The sequence below is a fragment of the Danio aesculapii genome, chromosome 5, assembly GCF_903798145.1.
Source record: "Danio aesculapii chromosome 5, fDanAes4.1, whole genome shotgun sequence".
In the NCBI taxonomy this organism is placed as follows: domain Eukaryota; kingdom Metazoa; phylum Chordata; class Actinopteri; order Cypriniformes; family Danionidae; genus Danio; species Danio aesculapii.
This window is the reverse complement of record NC_079439.1, coordinates 7,166,465-7,186,807: the sequence shown is the minus strand read 5'-3', so window position 1 is coordinate 7,186,807 and position 20,343 is coordinate 7,166,465. Positions and strand designations below refer to the sequence as shown.

The following is a 20,343-nucleotide window of genomic DNA, read 5'->3' as shown; positions in this document are numbered from 1 at the left end:
CTGAATTCTGCTGGAACTTTAATGTGGTATCAAATACTGTACCAAGATACTTATATTCCTGTACCCTTTCAACTTGTTTTCCGTTAAAATACACTGGTTTCACTTCTAAGGCATTTTTTCTAAAATCAATCACCGTCTCTTTTGTTTTTGTGATATTCAGTTGTAGTTCAGCTTCTTTGCACCACTTAAAAAACGCATTAAGATTATCGCTGTCATTACAATCTGTATTTGTTAACAAGGATAAAAAAACTGTGTCGTCAGCATACTTGATTATATGGCAGTTGTTCTTAGTGCTACGACATTCATTTGTGTACAATATAAAAAGTATTGAGGACAGTACACAACCCTGTGGAGATCCTATTGATGTAAAAAGCATGTCTGAAAGCACTGAACATGACTCTCTGCTGCCTACATGTCAAGAAGTCTAAAATCCATAAAACCAAACCATGACTCACATCAAATTCATCTACAAGTTTCTTCGCTAAAATAAAAGGAAGCAGAAAAGAAAATTAATGAATGAATGTTACAATAAAAAAAGTTTCGTTTTAAGCAAGTACTACTATGATTCACCATGTTGATGTAAAAAGAGACCGCATTTTCATATCGCTTGATTTACTCTCAATTATCACCAGGTTATCAAAATTAGAAATTCCAGTATAGTCACAAGACTAGCAAGCCATAACATCATTTTTTTATTTGTTATGAAATTAAATGTCTCTCAAAGGAAAATAAACTTTCTTACAGCACACCTAAATGCACATCACTTCACTCCAAATAATAATACAGACTCAACGTTACACATTCTGCAATGTGACCAACTGCGGAAACACAAAGTGTCAATGGTGAAACAATATATTGGCAAGCTTTATTCTGATTCTAAACATGCAGATTAGAAATATTGTCATTTTTTAAGACAATATAAGCCAGTCCTACCTCCACCGGTCACCCAGTCTGCATCTGGGATCATGTACGGCTCATCCGAATCACACAAATGAACGCCAGAACAACCAGCATACACTCCTTCAGTTCCCAGAGTCCCTGAAACAGCTACCGGAGCTGAATCTGGGGCTGAATGTGGGTCAAGAGTGGATGATAATGAGCACGTGATGGATGGAACAACCGAGTCCATTTCTGAAGCCGAAACTGAACCTGATTCAGCAGGCAAACCCGCAACTGCCTCCGTTTCTAAAACATCTTCCAATCCAGAAACCGAAATAGGAGTAAAATCTGATAAATTATTGGAGGTTTTCTCTGGAGAAGCTGATGTTTTGGTTTCCGGCAGTGGATCTTGAGCATGTCCTGTGAAATCCTGCATGTCAAACTCGGACAAAACCCTCTCGAACTCCTCAACCGATGAAGCCTCTCCGTCCATAAGGGAAAGAATCAAAGGAACTGCACATGAAGGCTTTAAAACACAGGATCCGGAAAACTCAGGAGTGGGACGAGGAAAGGAAGGGTCGTTCCCGATCCCAAGCATTCAAAACATTCCACAGGGCTCGATTATGTATACAGCCGACCGTTCGCCAGATAACGCTTTCTCTCAGGGGATTTGCTTACATAAGGCTAAAGACACTACGCAAACCCATATATGACCACGTTCTGGGGTCCACAAAAAATATTATGCTGCTAAACATTCCCAGACATTATCTAGGAAGAAAGCTATTCTGAAAATCCCTAGAAAACCCTGCAAGTCAGCAAGAGCGATCACAGAGGCTTCATTCCTTTGAAAGGCCATAGAGGAAGCCACTTATTTAAACATTGTTTATCAGCTAAAACTCCTCAGATGATCTCTACTCAGCTTCAAAGGAGGGACATTACTGGAAACTACACTCCGAATCCTCTGTAAATTACAATCCTTCCTTGGTGCATGCTAATCAATATTGCACATTATATTTATTTGATGACTTCGGTTAGGGATGTACCGATACCCTTTTTTTTTGGAACAGATCCGATCCCGATACCAAAATTATTACTATTGATCGATACAGATCCGATCCCGATACTATGCCGTTTTTTTTTTTTCCTAAGCATAATACAGTTTTTATAGCTCCGGTGCTCAACTCAAATAATATATCTTCTTTAGTAAAAATAACAGACCTATAGGCCTATACATGACAGATGGCACAATCTAACCGAAAACATGATGCTTGCTGTAAACTAGGCTACATTATTTGAGCATTTGTAACGACTTTGATCTGTTGTGGTCCAGCTTATGTTTCTTTTTTTAATATTAAGATTTTCCTTTGAATTCTGTAATAGGCTACCACTATTGACCCTAATCGTTGGTAAAATAATCAGCCTTTCAGCAAATATTTAGCAAATATTTTCCTGCAGGTTTGACACAGACTAAACTGTCTGAGGCCAGTTTTACTTAAAGATTCCCTCGCCAAATCTTGCAGTGAGTGAGCCTGAGAAAGTTCAAAACAATGTCCGCTTATATGCTTCAGCACCAAAACACAAACTGGTCTGTTAAATAAAATGTTGATATAAATAAAATTACAGTGAGATATCCACAGTTTCAGAGTAGGCTATATTAGGCCAAATCATTTTCTGTTAATGACAAACCCATACTGCGCCCGTCAGTTTCACTTTTATTAATTTAATTACTTTGACCACAATGAGCCAGGCTTACAAACTTTTCGCAGCACTGAAAGTATTCCCCTCAGAGGAATAAACTCAGCCAGAAGGATGAGAGAATAGAAACTTATTGTGAGAATAATTTTTCGGAGTGGTGCATGTCTTGTCTGCGCAGCCGGTGCCTGAATGAAGAGTTGAGACAGAACACGCAACTCTCCGGTATCTGCAGACACTTCCGAAACGGCAGCACAAAGGGAAGAAATCAGTGCAATGAGGATCTGTCCAATGTATTATTGAGCCTTTTCTAATTTAAAGGTTCAGGTAGGCCTACTTTGTGTGTGAAGAGCAGGTAATAACCCTCTCTACTTCAATGTTGCGAATGCGATCTGCTGATCTAAACGACACAGCGCAGCATGATTTAGAAACAGCAATAAAATCCTTGTTTCAGGTCAAAAAGAAGCCATTTAATGCAAAACTAAATGCATTTCTCCACTGATTACTTATATTAACAGAAACAAATAGTTTTGTAGAAAGTTTTTCTTGTTGTCACGAACGTGACACGCAGTTTTAATTGTGAATGAATGAAGAATGATTGACAGGCGCAGCGGTGGGAAGCGCTGAACTGAACATGAATTTAAGCATGTGAATATTCATCTGTGCTTCACGTTAAACTATAGAATGGTTTCAGAACATTTGGTATATAGTAGCCCTACATGACAAATTTCTAGTGCCTTACAATAGGCAACATTCATGGCTTTCGTTGGCTTATATATAGCTCTCGCGGCTGGCAGATACCCCATCCAGCAAAAACATGCGTTATCGAACCGATATCCGATCCAAGTATCGGGATCGGTGCATCCCTAATTTAGGCAAACCAAAAGAGCTCTTTTAATAGTTGTCTCTATGCCAGGATATCTTGTTTTTTTGTCTTTATTTTGTTTTGTTATTAACAATAGGTAAGGTTTAACAAACTAATTATGTAATAAAACTTATATTTCCAAGGGGCCACAGTAGACTCTGGGGTGGTTTTAGAGGGCCAGATCAATACAGTTAATTTGTTCTGTGAAACTATTCAATAAACATTCATAAAAAAGGATACATTATATACAAAAAGTATTTTATAGACCAGCATCACAATATGAACTTCATATACAGCAAATGCCACAGGGTTGTTTGTTTGATTGTTCACCTTCGTAGTTTCTGCTACATTCATTCTTCCATGGCGGGGCGCCACACCAAAATTCATTCCCGCCACGGCTACATTACAGCTTCTCATTCATAACCTTCAGTTGTTGCTGTTTTTTTGGGGTTTTTTTTAATGTATAGCGTGTTATAATCGCCCCAAAAGGTAATAAATAGTGAGTAAATTATAACAGAGTTCGAGAAAACAAACTTTTCTGTAATCTTAGTAGTGCTGTGTGTTATTTTTTTAACCCTTTAAGGTTATATACTGACTGACTGACTGAATGACTGACTGACTGATAGGGCTGCGCAATATGTGAGATCAGTAAACACGACGTAGCTTTATGATAATATGATAGTTTATAGATAAAGGTCTGTGGTTCTGCATACAGTGACTTTATCTTGCTGGTTTTTATGGCTATTTCACTTTACTTGCATCAATGCCATACTTTAGGTCTATTGGAGACATGTTCCTAGCAAATCTAATAAATGTTGGAGATGTACTCGTTACTTAAACACACTAAATCGCACTTCAGCAGCGTTTATTTGAGAGCGCACAAGAAAATCTGTGCTTGAGCAGCGAATATTTGAGGGTGTGCAAGAAGTTTTGTGCACAAACAGAGGAAATCGGTGCGCAAGCAAAGAGATTCACACACTTGTAATACATGACTGTGATCTTGACTTGAAATGCTGCACTCAAGATATTTGTCATTGAAATAATGCCATCGGTAGTTGGAAACAATCCTAGAGAAAACACTGACCTTAGTGGATTTTTATTCATTCATTCATTTATTATTTTTTATGTTTTATGAATTCTATATGTGAAAGTGTCCTTTTGTTGACTCGCAATATCAGACCAGCGCATTACAAGACCCTGTTTGCGGTTGAACTTAAATTAAATAAATATTTGGTAATTTATAAAAAAATACACGCGGGCCGATCAAAGAAGTCCAGCGGACCGCATGTTGTGCAGGGGCCATAGAATACCCAGATATGACCTAACCCAGTGGTTCTCAAAATTGTCTCTCCAAGTACCACCATAATGACCAATGACCAATGAGTATTGAAATACAGTAGCGTAGCAGGCCTAATTAAGCAGCTAAAGCTCTGCACAGTTAAAAAAAATGAGGCAGATTAATTCCTATTATTATTATTGAATATTTATTATTGTCAGCCACTTTGAACATTATAAATAGTTTGAACACTAACACCTAACCTAACAGATCCACTTACACTACACTGTGCTTACAAAAAAAAAGTTTAAATTAAAATGTGCTTCTCAACGTTAATTAAAAATGGGACTGTTCTTAAAAAAGTTAGAAAAAAAGTATATATATATTGTCTTTTTATAAATATTTCCCAAATTATGCTTAACAGAGCAAGGTAATTTTCACAGCATGTCTAATAATTTTTTTTCTGGAGAAAGTCTTATTAAACAGCATTTTAAAGGTCAATATTATTAGCCCCTTTAAGCTATTTTTTTGATAGTCTACAGAACAAACCATTGTTATACAATAACTTGCCTAATTACCCTAACCTGCCTAGTTAACCTAATTAACCTAGTGAAGCCTTTAAAATGTCACTTTAAGCTGTATAGAAGTGTCTTGAATAATATCTAGTAAAATATTACTTACTGTCATCATGACAAAGATAAAATATTATATTATAAAATATATATTATAAAACATCTTTTCTCTGTTAAAAAGAAATATACACATATATATATACACACACACACACATACACATTTCATAATAGTATAAATCATAAATCGTTAACTTTAATTTTTTACCCTGAAATAAAATTAAAAAGTATATTCACATACAGTATTCTGATCCCTAATGGTGAATAAAAAGATGTGAAATAACAGAATAATTCATGATTAAGAAAAATTATTCCTAATAAAAAAAAAAGAGCAAGACCGATGTGGACTTTTATTTCAGAAATGTGTTTTGTTTGCCATATATATTTTGGCAAGCTACACTGGAAATACACGGCAAACATAACTAGAGCAGAACTTTACCCTGACACAACCTCTTCTGTCCCTATAAGCAGTAAACAGCTCCTGCTTAACATTGAAAACACTGAAACATGGCAGGACAGAAATAAAGGAACTCAATGTGGCTAGCACACAATACAGCAACTGCGATTATTAAGTTCCACACAGGGATTTTTAGCATATAAATATTGAATAATTGGCATGATTTCATAACACACCACATTTGTATGCCGCAAGCCACTAAATCCAGTGCGGTCTAAATCTGAAATGTCAATCGTATAACAGAAATAAACAAAGCTGGAAATACAAGTCCTGCTATATCTTTGCCTTGAAGGCTAATTATTACTGCTTATTTCATAACCCATTCCTCTTTAATCTGACATATATACTCGTACGCCCCCGTCTGGTCAATTATATGACCTGCAGATAACGCCTTCAACACCTTAAACAGGCAATAAAACCTTTGAGCCAAGCAACAAGTCTTTAAAACCACTCCGACAACTCACTCCAGTCATAATTGCAGGAAACACAATCTGCACGGACAAATCAGACCTGCTAGATAAAGTTAGATCTTGGCCACTCTTTTATGAGGTCAAAATATAGAGTCCTAAGGTCTGACCTTCGGAGATTTGAGACCACCAGTGTGGTCAGCCAAAGAGGGAGACCCAAGACCTCCATGCTAAAATAAGACGCCTCCCGTCCTAAACCTGCCACGGAGAGGCCATGAAATACACCCTGCGCTGTAAAACCTGAGAGATCCGAGGGAGTAAAGCATTAATAACTCTGAATTCTCGAGCATTCTGTTCTCGACATGTGACACACACGTCAACCCAGCAAGAATGAGGGAGAGAGTATCATTATTAGACACTACGGTCGTCATGAAATGAAGGTTAAGTCCTTTTTTCTGCGATCATGGTACACATACACACTCAGAAATAAAGGTACAAAGTCACTGGGACTGTACCTTTTCAAAGGAATATTTTTGTTCCTAACAAGTTCTTAAACGTACATATCAATACCTAAAAAGTACAAATGTGTACCTCACAGTACCTTAAAGCAGTGTTTCCCAAACCTGTTCCTGGAGGCACACCAACATATACATATGCTGGATGTCTCCCTTATCTGACCCATTCATTTCAGGTTTTCAAGTCTCTTCTGATGTTATGATAAGATGATTCAGGTGTGTTTGATTAGGAAGAGGTTGAAAATGTGGACTGTTGGTGTGCCTTCAGGAACAGGGTTGGGAAACTCTGTCTTAAGGGTACAAAAGTGAACATTAAAGAGCCCCTATTATGCATTATAAAAGTCATATTTTGGTTTTAGGGGTCTCCAACAACATGCTGATGTGTGTGCAAGGTCGAAAAACACTTTCATTGTCTTATAATATGCATTTATCTATCTAATAATTCCAACGACTCCCATATGAATTGTTCAGTGATTCATTTGTTGCCAAACCCCTCCTTAGCGTGAAGCTAAACTGCGCTGATTGGCCCAATGACCCAGTCTATTGCGATTGGTTGACTGCATTTAGCACGAGACCGAGAGAAATGACCACCATGGCTACAGTATGAAGTAGCAGAGAGTATGTGAGAGCCCAATGCAGGAATGCAATACAGTTAAACACCAGCATATTACACGACTCTTAAACCCAAGCGCAAGTAATAACAACGACACACATTTAGTATTATGCTGTGTTCACACCAGACGCGGCAAGGGCGGATAAATCGCACTATACGCGGGTAAATAGACGCGTGAACATTGAGTTTACTCGCTTCATTTGTGCATCAAATTCACTGAGCAATAGATGCGGATTCGCGTTATGGGTGGGACTTCTATCTGCTCGGTGACTGTAGCTTCGTTGCTAAATGGCTAACTTATATTTTAAAGAATCAATAGCTTTAAACATGGTGAACTTTTAGATTTAAACCTCAGCTGGATGTTTTCATTCACTTAGTTACACACTGCATGGAAGGTCATTTTCAAAAACCCATAATAGGGGCTTTTAAAGGGTACAAAAGTGAACTCTAAGGGTAGAAAAGTGAAACTTAAGGGTACAAATGTGCACCCTAAATACAGGAATGTCCATCTGTATGGTACAAAAATATACCTTTTAAAAAAGGTACCACCCCAGTGATGGATTTTGCACCTTCATTTCTATTTTAGGTGTGTATACCTAAAACGGTCCTGAAATGAGAAATAAATGAAGGGCGGTGCATGATTTTGTTCTTTGGGAATCGATTTGATTGTTGAAAGATGGAAATGAATCGAGAAAGACAAACAGACGAATTTAGAGCAGAAACGAGACACACCCACCGATAGCCCTGCCCTAAAAGACTGATAGCTCCGCCCTAAAGGAATGATAGCTCCACCCTAAATGACTAATAGCCCTGCCCTAAAGGACTGATAGCCCCACCCAAAAGAACTGCTAGCTCCATCTTAAATGACTGATAGCTTCACCCTAAATGACTGAAAGCCCCTCCCTAAAGGACTGATAGCTCCACTCAAAAGAACCACTAGCTCCGACAAAGACAAACAGACGAACAGAAGATGAACAGAAGACAGACAAATTCAGAGCAGAAACGAGACACACCCACTGATGGCCCTGCCCTAAAAGACTGATAGCTCCACCCTAAATGACTAATAGCCCTGCCCTAAAGGATGATAGCCCCACCCAAAAGAACTGCTAGCTCCATCTTAAATGACTGATAGCTTCACCCTAAATGACTGAAAGCCCCTCCCTAAAGGACTGATAGCCCCGCAGTAAAAAAACTGACAGCTCCACCCTAAATGACTGATAACACCGCCCTAAATGACTGGTAGCCCCAACCTAATGAACTGATAACTCCGCCCTAAAGGACATATAGCTAGCCCTAAATAACTAATAGTTCCACCCTAAATGACTAAAAGACACGCCCTAAATGACTGATAGCCCCGCCCTAAAGGACTGATAGCTCCACCCTAATAGACTGATAGCTCCGCCCTAAATGGCTGATAGCCTCACCTTAAAGTATTGTTAGCACTGCCCTTAATGACTGATAGCTCCACATAGCTCCGCCCCTAAAGGATTGGTGCCTCCCCCCTAAATTAGTGACAGCCCCGCCGTAAATGACTGATAGCTCCTCTCTTAAGGAATTCCATGTGACCAGGAAGTGAATAAAGTCATTTTGAGGGGGAGGTTATGGTATTGGATTAAAATTTATGAAGGTAAATGCATTTTTACAAAATAATCAAGTGCTACAATACATCAGACTACATATAATAAAAGATTAAATTTTGATTTCATGGCAACTTTAACCCTGTTTTAATCCACTCTGGCCTGATTTTGAGGCTTAATTTGGCCACTACTTTCTCTGTGTTTCAGCAAATGGGATGATTTTACACTCTGGGCAAATTGACTACCCTTTCGTTATGTTGGTGGCTGTTTTTACCCCACAGACTTCTATTATAATGACATGTTTTTGATCGCAAAGCCATAACACCATTTAATTATGTGTGTAAATTCAAAATGTTATTTTAATTGTGATTAATCTCTTCCCGGCACTACAGTAAACAATAAGAAAGACTTCTAAGACTACCAAAATACCCGTTTCTGTTAGGTGACGGATTAAATAAGCAAAGCTCAACCTAGGCCTGTTATTTACTTTTTGAGACATGAGAAAGTGATGTTTCTCAGCAGGGATCGTCTCCTCTCTCTCCTCTATATTTAAAGCTGTGTGTTTTTTAATTAGGATTCTGTCAGAGAGACGCCTTGTGGGACTAATTACCAGCTCTGAGTGAAGCACAGACAGAAACGGAAACAACCAGAGTCCAGTATCGCTATTAAAACTGATATTTAAGCTGACCATCTCACTAGTAACCTGAGACTTATAAAAAAATCACACTTAAAGTCCACTTGAAATCTAAATTTACGATCTTTATTTTGCTAGCTCACATTGTTATTATTAATGTGAATAACTAATCAGTGCAAGTTGATCCACTGGGAATAAAAAAAGATTTAAAGTTCTGGCTAACTTTAAATCAAAGCCTGACTATTGCTGCGTCCCAATTTGCATACTATCCATCCTAAATAGTATTCGAATATAGAATTAGTATGTGCCAAATCGTTTTGAAACGAACGAAAGCCTTCTTGTGAGGAGGAATTGCTGAAGTAAATGTGTGCGTAACTCGTGGTCTAAAAGATCCTGAAATGAACCATAAAGCAATAATGAAGCAATGCAGCTGATGACACTGATGTGGAGTCATGATGTGGTTATGTGGAGGAAATGAACAAACAGACGGACAATGAGATGTGAGCCCAAACACAAATAATCCGTCTTGACTTGAACATAAGCAGACAATGACACAGTGCTTCTGACTTATCTCAAAAACATGACCAAGATATTACGGCTAGACCCTGAGAGGGTGTATATGAGACTCTTCAAACTGAACAAGGAGGCATTTACAAGCCATTTTTGCAAAAATAAAAATGATGATCATGACCTCATTATTAATATCACATTGTATATATATTTCATAAATAAATAAAACATAAAAACAATAAATAAAAATGTACTAAATATATTATTTAAAATAAACTAAACATAAAAATAGGGGAAAAAGTATGTTACAAAATATGTTTAAAATAGAATTATGTTGGATTATACAGACTCCAAAAAAAAAAAAAAAATGGCCGGTTATTTCAACCTAATTCTGGGTGTAATAGGGACTTACCTAACTCCTGGGTTTTTTTATTAAACATTTTTTTTATTTTTTATTAAATTAATAGGATATAATTTTACTCAATATTTGGGATAGTCCATATTTTACCCAATTTGGGATTAAATAACACAGACTTTTTTGGAGTGTATATTGCCTAATTTCAAAATATTAGGTAAAAAATAACAATGATTTTAAATTAAATACTAAAGACATGATAATAATAATAGCAAAGATAATAATAATAAAATCACATTGTATATGATATTAGAAAATACATTTAAAAATGGCATAAACAATAAACGAAAATTAGCATTTTTAAATATATTAAGATAAATGAACAAAACATAAAAATAGAAAATAAAACAAAAAATTATTAAGTATAATACAATGTTTTAAATATAATTTTTTATTATACATTTTGTATAATTCCTTAATATTAAGAAAAAACAATTATAGTGATTATAGTGAAACAATAGTGATTTAAGATTTAAGTAATACTTAAGACATGATGATGATGGCAACAACAATAAATTATTATTTTTTTTTAATAAAAATAAAAAATAAAATCACATTGTATATGCTATTATGAAATAGAAAAACACATAAAAAAAGAAACAAAATGTATTAATTATATTCAGTTAAATAAACTAAACCTAAAAATAGAGAAAACAAAAGATTAAGTGTATTACAAAATGTGTTGAAAATAGAATTATTTTGGATTATATATTTTGCATAATTACAAAATATGAAGTATAAAAACAAAAGTGATTTAAGATTAAATACTAAAGACATGATGATGATGATGATGATGATGATGATAATTCCATATGCATTATATATGCTTTTATAAAATAAATAACAAAAAAAAATAAATTAACTAAACATAAAAATAGTAAATGAAACAAAAGATTATGAAGCATATTCCAAAAATGTTTAAAATAGGACTGTTTTGGATTATACAGTTGAAGTCTGAATTATTAAATCCCCTTTTTTTCCTCTTTTAAAATTATTAGCCCCTTTAAGCATTTTTTTTGATGGTCATACAAAACAAACAGATACACAAACCATCGTTATACAATAACTTGCCTATTTACCCTAACTTGCCTAGTTAACCTAATTAACCTAGTTAAGCCTTTAAATGTCACTTTGAGGTGTATAGAAGTGTCTTGAAAAATATCTATAGTTAAAATTTTTTACTGTCATCATGACAAAGATAAAATAAATCAGTTATAAGAAATGAGTTATTAAAACTATTATGTTCAGAAATGTGTTGGAAAACTCTTCTCCATTAAACAGAAATTGGCAGGGAAAAAAACTGTATATTTTGCATACAATAGAGTGAAAAACAAAAGTGATTTAAAATTACATACTAAAGGCACAATGATAATAATAACAACAACAACAACAACAACTACAATAATTTAAAAATAAATAAAAAAGTTGCAATGTATATGCTGCTATAAAATAAAATAAAAACACAAAAATAATAAAACAAAACGTACAAAAAATAATATAAAAGAAAATAAAACAGAAAAAAAAATATTACAAAATATGTTTAAAATATAATTATTTTGATTTATAGATTTTGCATAATTCTAAAATATGAAGTACAAAAAAGTAATAGTGATTACAAAGTAAAGAACCAAAAGCAAAACCAAAGGAAAACTAAACTAGAAAAAAACTAATTTAATCAAATACAATATTATAAAATAAATAACAGAAATTAATACAAAAATGATCGCAAGAAAATTGGAAAATAAACTAAAGACTAATTAATTAGCAATTAAGTATGAACTAATTAAAATATTACATATGATGTAGTACATAATACATATATATACAATATATAAAAGGGTACAAAACAGTGAAATAAAATTACTAAAATAAAACAGTTCTGTTTAGACAGGAAACCAAATTTATAATGAAGTTATTGTTCCAGCTGCCCTCTACAGGTGTATCTGAAATAACACAAGACTACCTCATCTCAAACTGCTGCAATCAAACTACACCCTTTCAATATCTCGATCACATTATGCCATGTATTTATTATCCAATCCTACAAATAAAAGAAGATTAACGCACATGGCATGAGAGCTATTGCACTTTTAAAAAAATAGAAAGAAAAGCACACAAGCAAGCAAAAACAATCATAAAAGTGCAAGTCTCTACTTAACATTCCTGCATGGATGAATGGATCCGTTCTCACATGAGCTCTTAACCTCCCAATCCGCCAGTATCTCTCTATCTGATGGGCAGAAAGGTGTATTGGGATTCCTCAAATGCTTCAGCTTGTTGAGACTTGTGCTGAACGTCTCTGAACGTCAGATTAAGATGGAGAAACCAATTCTGGGCAAAGAAAGCATTTATGGAGTAGCCCATAGTAATTATCCTGACAGCAGGACTTGTCAGAGGAGTGTTAAATTGATCGAATTAGGTGATGTGAGATTTGCATAGTTGTTTTGATGTGTGTTTAATTTGGGATGAGATATTTTATATTTCTTCCTTTATTTTTAAATCATTTTAGAGGATGAATGACTAACAGAAATGTGGGTAATTTGTCTTAGGAAAAAAAACAGCAGGGAAAAAAATACCAAGAGATTTATTTGCTAAAGAAAGCATTTCTAAATATACTTTGCACAGAGCATGTTAATGTCACAAAAAAGACCCACAAGAATCTAGAACAAAATAAAAAAACATAACATTTCAGTAAAAACAAATATGTAGTTGAATGAGAAAATATATTTAAGGAGAAACACTGAAGGATAAAATATATCTCGTCACCTTGGAATTGTCTGCGTTCTGAATGATTCTGAGATATTGAGCTTCAAAGTTTTTGCATTCCATATAGCAAACAGTATGTGTGTAACATTTGTTTTTTAAATAAAGTCTTAAAATGTAAACAACTTATAAAAAACATCCCATAATGTAAATAAGTTATTTAATAAGAGTATGTCAATATTAAAATATGTCAGATAGAATCTTATATTTCTAAGGTGACGATATATATACATATATATGTGGAGGCCATTTGAGGACAGTGAACTCATTGTCATGTTCAAGAAACCAGTTTGAGATGATTCACGCTTTATGACATGCGTTATCCTGCTGGAAATAGCCATTAGAAAATAGGTACACTGTTGTCAAAGGAATGGACACATTCAGCAACAATACGCAGGCAGGCTGTGGCGTTGACAAGATGCTCAATAGGTACTAATGGGCCCAAAGTGTGCCAAGAAAATATCCCCCACACCATTACACCACCAGCCTGAGCCGTTGATACAAGGCAGGATGGATCCATGCTTTCATGTTTTTGATGCCAAATTCTGACCCGACCATCTGAATGTTGCTGCAGAAATCGAGACTCATCAGACCAGACAACATTTCTCTAATCTTCTATCACTAATTTTGGTGAGCTTGTGTGAATTGTAGCCTCAGTTTCCTGTTCTTAGCTGACAGGAGTGGCACCCTGTGTGGTCTTCTGCTGCTGTAGCCCATCCGCCTCAAGTTTGGACGTGTTGTGCGCTCAGAGTTGCTCTTCTGCAGACCTCGGTTGTATCGAGTGGTTATTTGAGTTACTGTTGCCTTTCTATCAGCTGGAACCAGTCTGGCCATTCTCCTCTGATCTCTGGCATCAACAAGGCATTTGCGCACACTAAACTGGCGCTCACTGGATATTTTCTCTTTTTCAGACCATTCTTTGTAAACCCTAGAGATGGTTGTGCGTGAAAATCTCAGAAGATCAGCAATTTCTGAAATACTCAGACCAGCCCGTCTGGCACCAACAACCATGCCACGTTCAAAGTCACTTAAATCCCCTTTATCAACTTTGCGTCAATGGGCAGCTGGAACTTAAGTGTACTTAATAAAGTGGCCAGTGAGTGAGTAAGTGAGTGTATATATATATATATATATCCTAAGTTTATGGAAAATATTAAAGGAGAAAAACATATGCACATAAAATTATTTACAAAGTAAGATATTAACTGTATTATTGTATTGCGACTTAAATTGCTCAATATGAAACCTCAAGCACAAAACTGATGGTTTATCATAACAGCATTTATGTGAAACAAACTGGACCTGCTTAATTAAAATGTAAAGGATGTGAGCTTATCTGCCTTGCAAAGGTGTTGCTATTGATAAACAGAAACTAACTTGCATTAATCTGTAAACTGTTTACCACACTACAAAAAACAGAGAATAAACTACAAGATCACAGCAGACTTTCTACTTGCAATTTTCATGATTAATTCAATGTGTTACACTGTTACTGAGTGAAGAGTTAGCAGTCTGAGCATTCAGCTGAAGGCAAAATATTAGCCCTTATGTGTAATTTTAAATATTTCGCAAACTAACATAGAACATTTAGTTTTAATAACCAATTAATAATATCTAATTTCTTTTTTTCATGATGACAGTATATAATATTTTACTAGTCATTTCGCAAGATATTAGTGCACAGCTTAAAAAGCTATTTAACTAGATTAACTAGGCATGTTAGGTTAATCAACTGGACAATCATTGGAAAACAGTAGTTGATTCTGTAGCCAATTCTTAGGGTCTTATAATATTGATCTTGGAAGTTTAAAAAAAAAAAAGATTCCAGATAACTAAAATAAATAAGACATCAAATGTTAAACATCATCACTCGTAAAATATTTTAAGCAGACTTAAAATTTTACAGGGCTCATTATAATCAATAATAATAATAAAATAATAATAATAATAATAATAATAATGATAATAATAATAATAATAATAATAATAATAAAAAAATAATAATAATAAAAAAAAAAAAAATAATAATAATAATAATAATAATAAAATAATAATAATAATAATAATAATAAAAATTATAATAAAATAATAATAATAATGATAATAATAATAATTATAATAATAATAAAATAATAATAATAATAATAATAATAATAATAATAATAAAGAATAATAATAATAAAAATAAATAATAATAAAAATAATAATAAAAAAATATTATTATTATTAATAATAATAATATTAATAATAAAAAGAATAATAACAATAACAACAACAACAAATAATATAATAATAATAATAATAATAATAATAATAAAAAAGAATAATAATAATAATAATAATAATAATAATAATGATAATAATAATAATAATAATAATAATAATAATAATAATGATAATAATAATGATAATGATAATAATAATAATAATAATAATAATGTCTTTAACTGTAGATATTTTTTCAAATCTTGCTGCCTTAAATTTAGTTAAATCAAATGAAAGTTTCGAGTCATCTCAACTTACATTAGTCAAATTGAATAAAATTTCTCAAGTTAAACCTTGCATAACTAATAAAAACAAGCTGTAACCTGATTAACTTATTACAATAAGTTAAAGTAACATAAAAACATAGTTGTTATGACTGTCAAATCTTTTGTTAGTGAACACGTCAAGGTTTGAGCGTGCACATTTCACCATAGTTTGTGTGTGTGTTGAGGTTGGAGTGTTTCACCACTCAAACACTCTTGTGTTTACACATCACAACCGAACGCTCTTTTCCAGAAAAGGAAGCATCTGCAATGTGACTAAGAGTCTCCAACAGAAGTTTGCATACTCATTTTAACTCCTCCAGACATGTTAATCTTATCAGGGTTGGCCTGAATTAAAGTAGCAGTTTTACAGCAGACAAGAATTATCCATATTTACTTATGTTCGTTTTCCTGTAGAGCATTTTAAGATACAGCAAAAACAGATTAAAGCTCAGATTAAATCATTCCAGAAATCAATTCTGCAAATTTCAAAAAGTATAGCTATTCTCTATTGAATGATTCAAAGCTTTGTTTTAACAGCAGATGGTGCTGTGTGCTGTTAAAAACAGTCTTATTGTGCGTTCACACCGAAGGCAGTTTAATCTGGCCGCCCTGGCGACAACGCTGTCCGCCTTTACAGCTCCAGTGGCGAGAGCATCAGAATTCACAACATTGATCTCGTTTTTAAAGGATCATTTTGATTCCTGCATACAAAACATGCTTTCTAGTGTGAAAATGCTGCACACTTATCAAATTCATTTAACTATGGAAGATCAAGTTGTTGCATGTGGTGTGGCTTTGCTCCACTTATCCAATGTGTCTATATCTGAAATATTCTGAAGCAGCAACACCATTTTGTATTGTCCTTTAACGTAGTTAGCGTGAGATTCCCGCTTAAAAAAAATAAAATAAAATAACAAAAACAAACATTAATACACATCAGTAACTCACCACTAATACTTAGTTTAGATACAGGGACACTGGAGTATTTTAAAGCCATGATTAATCAGCGGATCGCTCATATGTCAGCTTATAGACAAACCAGCTGATTGAAGTGACTTTAAAACGCTCCAGTGTCCCCGTATCTGTGTTTACACTCAGTAAACAGCGGTGAGGTTGGTGAACTGATGACCTTCATGGCCAATCACAGTTATTTCTGTTGAGCACGTAAACACAATGGCAAATCAGCGCTGTTTACACTTGCTATACACTTTTATACACATATACACTTATTTAACAACACACTTTACATGCCAATTTGCACATAACAGCTGCACATATAACATTGTATATAGTAATATAGCTCTACATACACTTGTCAATCTGTATATTTGCACTCACTACTTCTATTTTAAAAAAATATATATTTATTATCTGTTTTTTGACCAGTCCCTGTAATCCTGTTGCACTGTAGAAGCTCTGTCACGAAAACAAATTCCTCGTATGTGTGAACATACCTGGCAATAAAGCCGATTCTGATTCTTATTCTGCTCAACAGCGTTCAAATGTTTGGCGGAAATAGACGTGTTTAACATTTCAGTGTCGATCAGTATCGAATTTCAGTATCGTGCAACCCTAAATGCACATGCAAATTGTTTATTATGTTGTGTGCGGATGTATGAACTCTTTCCAAGTAGTTATTTAGGTTGTCTTTTGTGAAATTATAATCATATCGCAATGTATAAATCACAGAACAACAAAATATTGCAATGTCAGCTTTTTCCAATGTTATACAGCCTATACAGCCAAATATGAAGTTAGGAACACCTTGCAAGTAAATGAAGAACTTTCATTTCTGATTCCTTTAACTCTAAGATATCGCATCACATGGACTACACTGCCAGCCATACGCATCACATGGACTACACTGCCAGCCATACGCATCACATGGACTACACTGCCAGCCATACGCATCACATGGACTACACTGCCAGCCATACACATCACAGGGACTACACTGCCAGCCATACGCATCACATGGACTACACTGCCAGCCATACGCATCACAGGGACTACACTGCCAGCCATACTCATCACAGGGACTACACTGCCAGCCATACGCATCACAGGGACTACACTGCCAGCCATACACATCACAGGGACTACACTGCCAGCCATAGAGGACATCCAGAAGAAACACTGTCTGCGCCGAGCACGCAGTATTCTTAAGGACACCTCTCACCCTGCTCACAGACTGTTTTCTCTCCTGCCTTCCGGCAGGCGCTTCAGGCTCCCCCGGACAAAAACCAGCAGACTGAGGAACAGCTTTTTCCCCAGAGCTGTCTCCCTTTTGAACTCTGCCCCTCACTGACTCTTTTGCCCCCCCCAATACACCCCCACACTCCTCTAACTTATACTCCTCACAATCACTGCACTATTTAACATTTGCACATTTAAAGTTTGCACATATTCATTGCACTGATTCATTTATCTGAACTGTACATACCCACAGCACATTGACATTTGTAATTCTGTTTATCTATTTGCCACTCCTGATTATTAATAGCATCCTGTACATATATTCATTTATTGTAAATCTCTGTTCATAGCTAATACAACCTGTATATAATGTTGATAGTACATCCATCTGTAAATATCACCATAGTTTCTCTATAACTGCACTTTATAACTTATACCTGTATCCTGCACTTGCTGCTATTGCACTGCTGGTTAGACCTAAATTGCATTCCGTTGCCTTGTACTAGTACATGTGTAATGACAATAAAGTTGAATCTAATCTAATCTAAATATCAGATCACCAGACCACTGTGTTGCATTCCAATGCATGTAACAAGCACAATGTTTTAAGTGTTAAAGCATTCATGCATGAGGTGTTTTGCAACCTAGCCACAATTTCACACATATGTTTATAACAACAGAACTGTGCAGGTTTGACCAACAGACGTAAGCAGATGTTTTAGGTCAGCGTCTGAGCTGGTTTTGGTGAGACATTAAAGAAAATGTGTAATTACACACAATTCTTTCTGATTCTAACCAGACCGTTTAGCTTAATGTCATCTTGTGCACTACAACTGCAGACCAGGTTAAACATTCCTGGTCTTGATTATGCAGACTATCATCATCATCATCATCATCATCATCATCATGATGCTTGGACTAAAACCACCTGAAAGCTCACCTTTTAACCCTGGTGACTGGACGATTATAAACATACTGCACAAAAACAGAATGTACTTTGCATTTACTGGCAAATACACTACATGCTGGGTTGTAACAATGTTTAGTCAAATATGCTCAAACCCAACAAATGGGATAAAAATTTGAATTTATATTTAAATAAAAAAAAAATAAATAAATAAAAAAAATAAATAAATAAATAAAACACATTTGACTCCAGCTGAGATTACATTAACCCAGCATTTTTAGTGTACCATGTAAATACAGTAAAATGTAATTAAACATTTTTGAAAGAGGTCTCTTATGCTCATTAAAATACTCATAGCTGCATCTCCCTTTTAAAGATGAATATTCTACCGCGACTACTCTACCCTATTCAAATGATTCCGATAAATTTTACACACAAAACCATTAAGAAACTGAATGGCTGGTTCAGTTCTTTTATTTGGGCAAACAAAAGAGCACGTATCAAAATTTCAACTTTAATGCTTTCATCTTCGGCAGGCGGACTTGACCTTCCAGATATTCGAAAATATCAATTAAGCGTACATTTGCACTGTATTTCTGATTGGATACATAAAGGACCCAGTGCAGTTTGGTTTGACATTGAAAGTTCACTCTGTAAAATCCCTCTCAGAAATTTGCTTTTTTTAAAAAAGCTTAAATTAGTGAAACTTTCCTGCAATAATCCCATTACGATTTGTACTATCAAAGCATGGCAATTTATAAAACGTTTGGAAGGAAGATCTCAACTCACCTCAAATTTTACCCCCATCTGTGATAATTTAGATTTTCTGCCAGGAACTGAAGACCCACAATTCAAAGTCTGGTCACTGAAAGGTCTCACTACATTACATGACTTGTTTGATGGAAATATTTTAATGTCTTTTGACCAACTGACCAATAAATATAATATTCCGCGACAAGATTTTTTTCGCTACTTGCAATTAAGAGACTTTGTGAAAAAAGACACTACAATACTCGTAAACCAGGACATTTCAGTTGTGGAAAGACAACTTTTTTCATACAGGGACAATTCAACAAGCTGTTTCTACAAAGTCCTTAAGGATTGTGGCTCTTTAAATACGGACTCCTTGAAAGAGACTTGGGAAAGGACCCTTGATATACAAATAACAGATGATCAATGGGAGGAAGCTTGGAAAAATGCAACGTCCCTAAGTGTATGTAACAGAGTAAAAGCAATGCAACTGAAAATTCTACATAGAGCTCACATCTCTCCCTCACGGAGGCACAAGTTTAAAAAGGAGTTGTCACCAATGTGTCTGAAATGTAAAACTGAGGAAGGAGACCTTGTTCATTGTTTCTGGCTTTGCAGGGAAATTCAAAAGTTCTGGGCTATGATAGAACAAGAAATTAATGGTATTTTATCTATTGATATTGGTGGTAACCCCAAGCAAATGCTGCTTGGGATATTCAACGAGA

The 20,343-nt window shown here is 34.8% G+C and overlaps 1 protein-coding gene across 3 annotated transcripts in view; it reads right to left on the bottom strand.

Annotated features, from left to right (window-relative positions):
- The window catches only part of pxna (paxillin a), a 100,946-nt gene that overhangs the window by 63,044 nt on the left and 17,559 nt on the right, over positions 1-20,343 (bottom strand). The window contains exon 1 of one of the 3 annotated variants that reach the window (XM_056457298.1): positions 934-1,370. The exons of 1 other annotated variant lie outside the window; for it this stretch is intronic. In XM_056457298.1, the coding sequence (XP_056313273.1) occupies positions 934-1,315 (382 nt within the window). In that variant the 5' untranslated portion in view covers positions 1,316-1,370. Of the gene's footprint in view, positions 1-933; positions 1,371-20,343 lie in introns of those variants that run through there. One more of the 3 variants, XM_056457300.1, reaches the window with a different exon arrangement.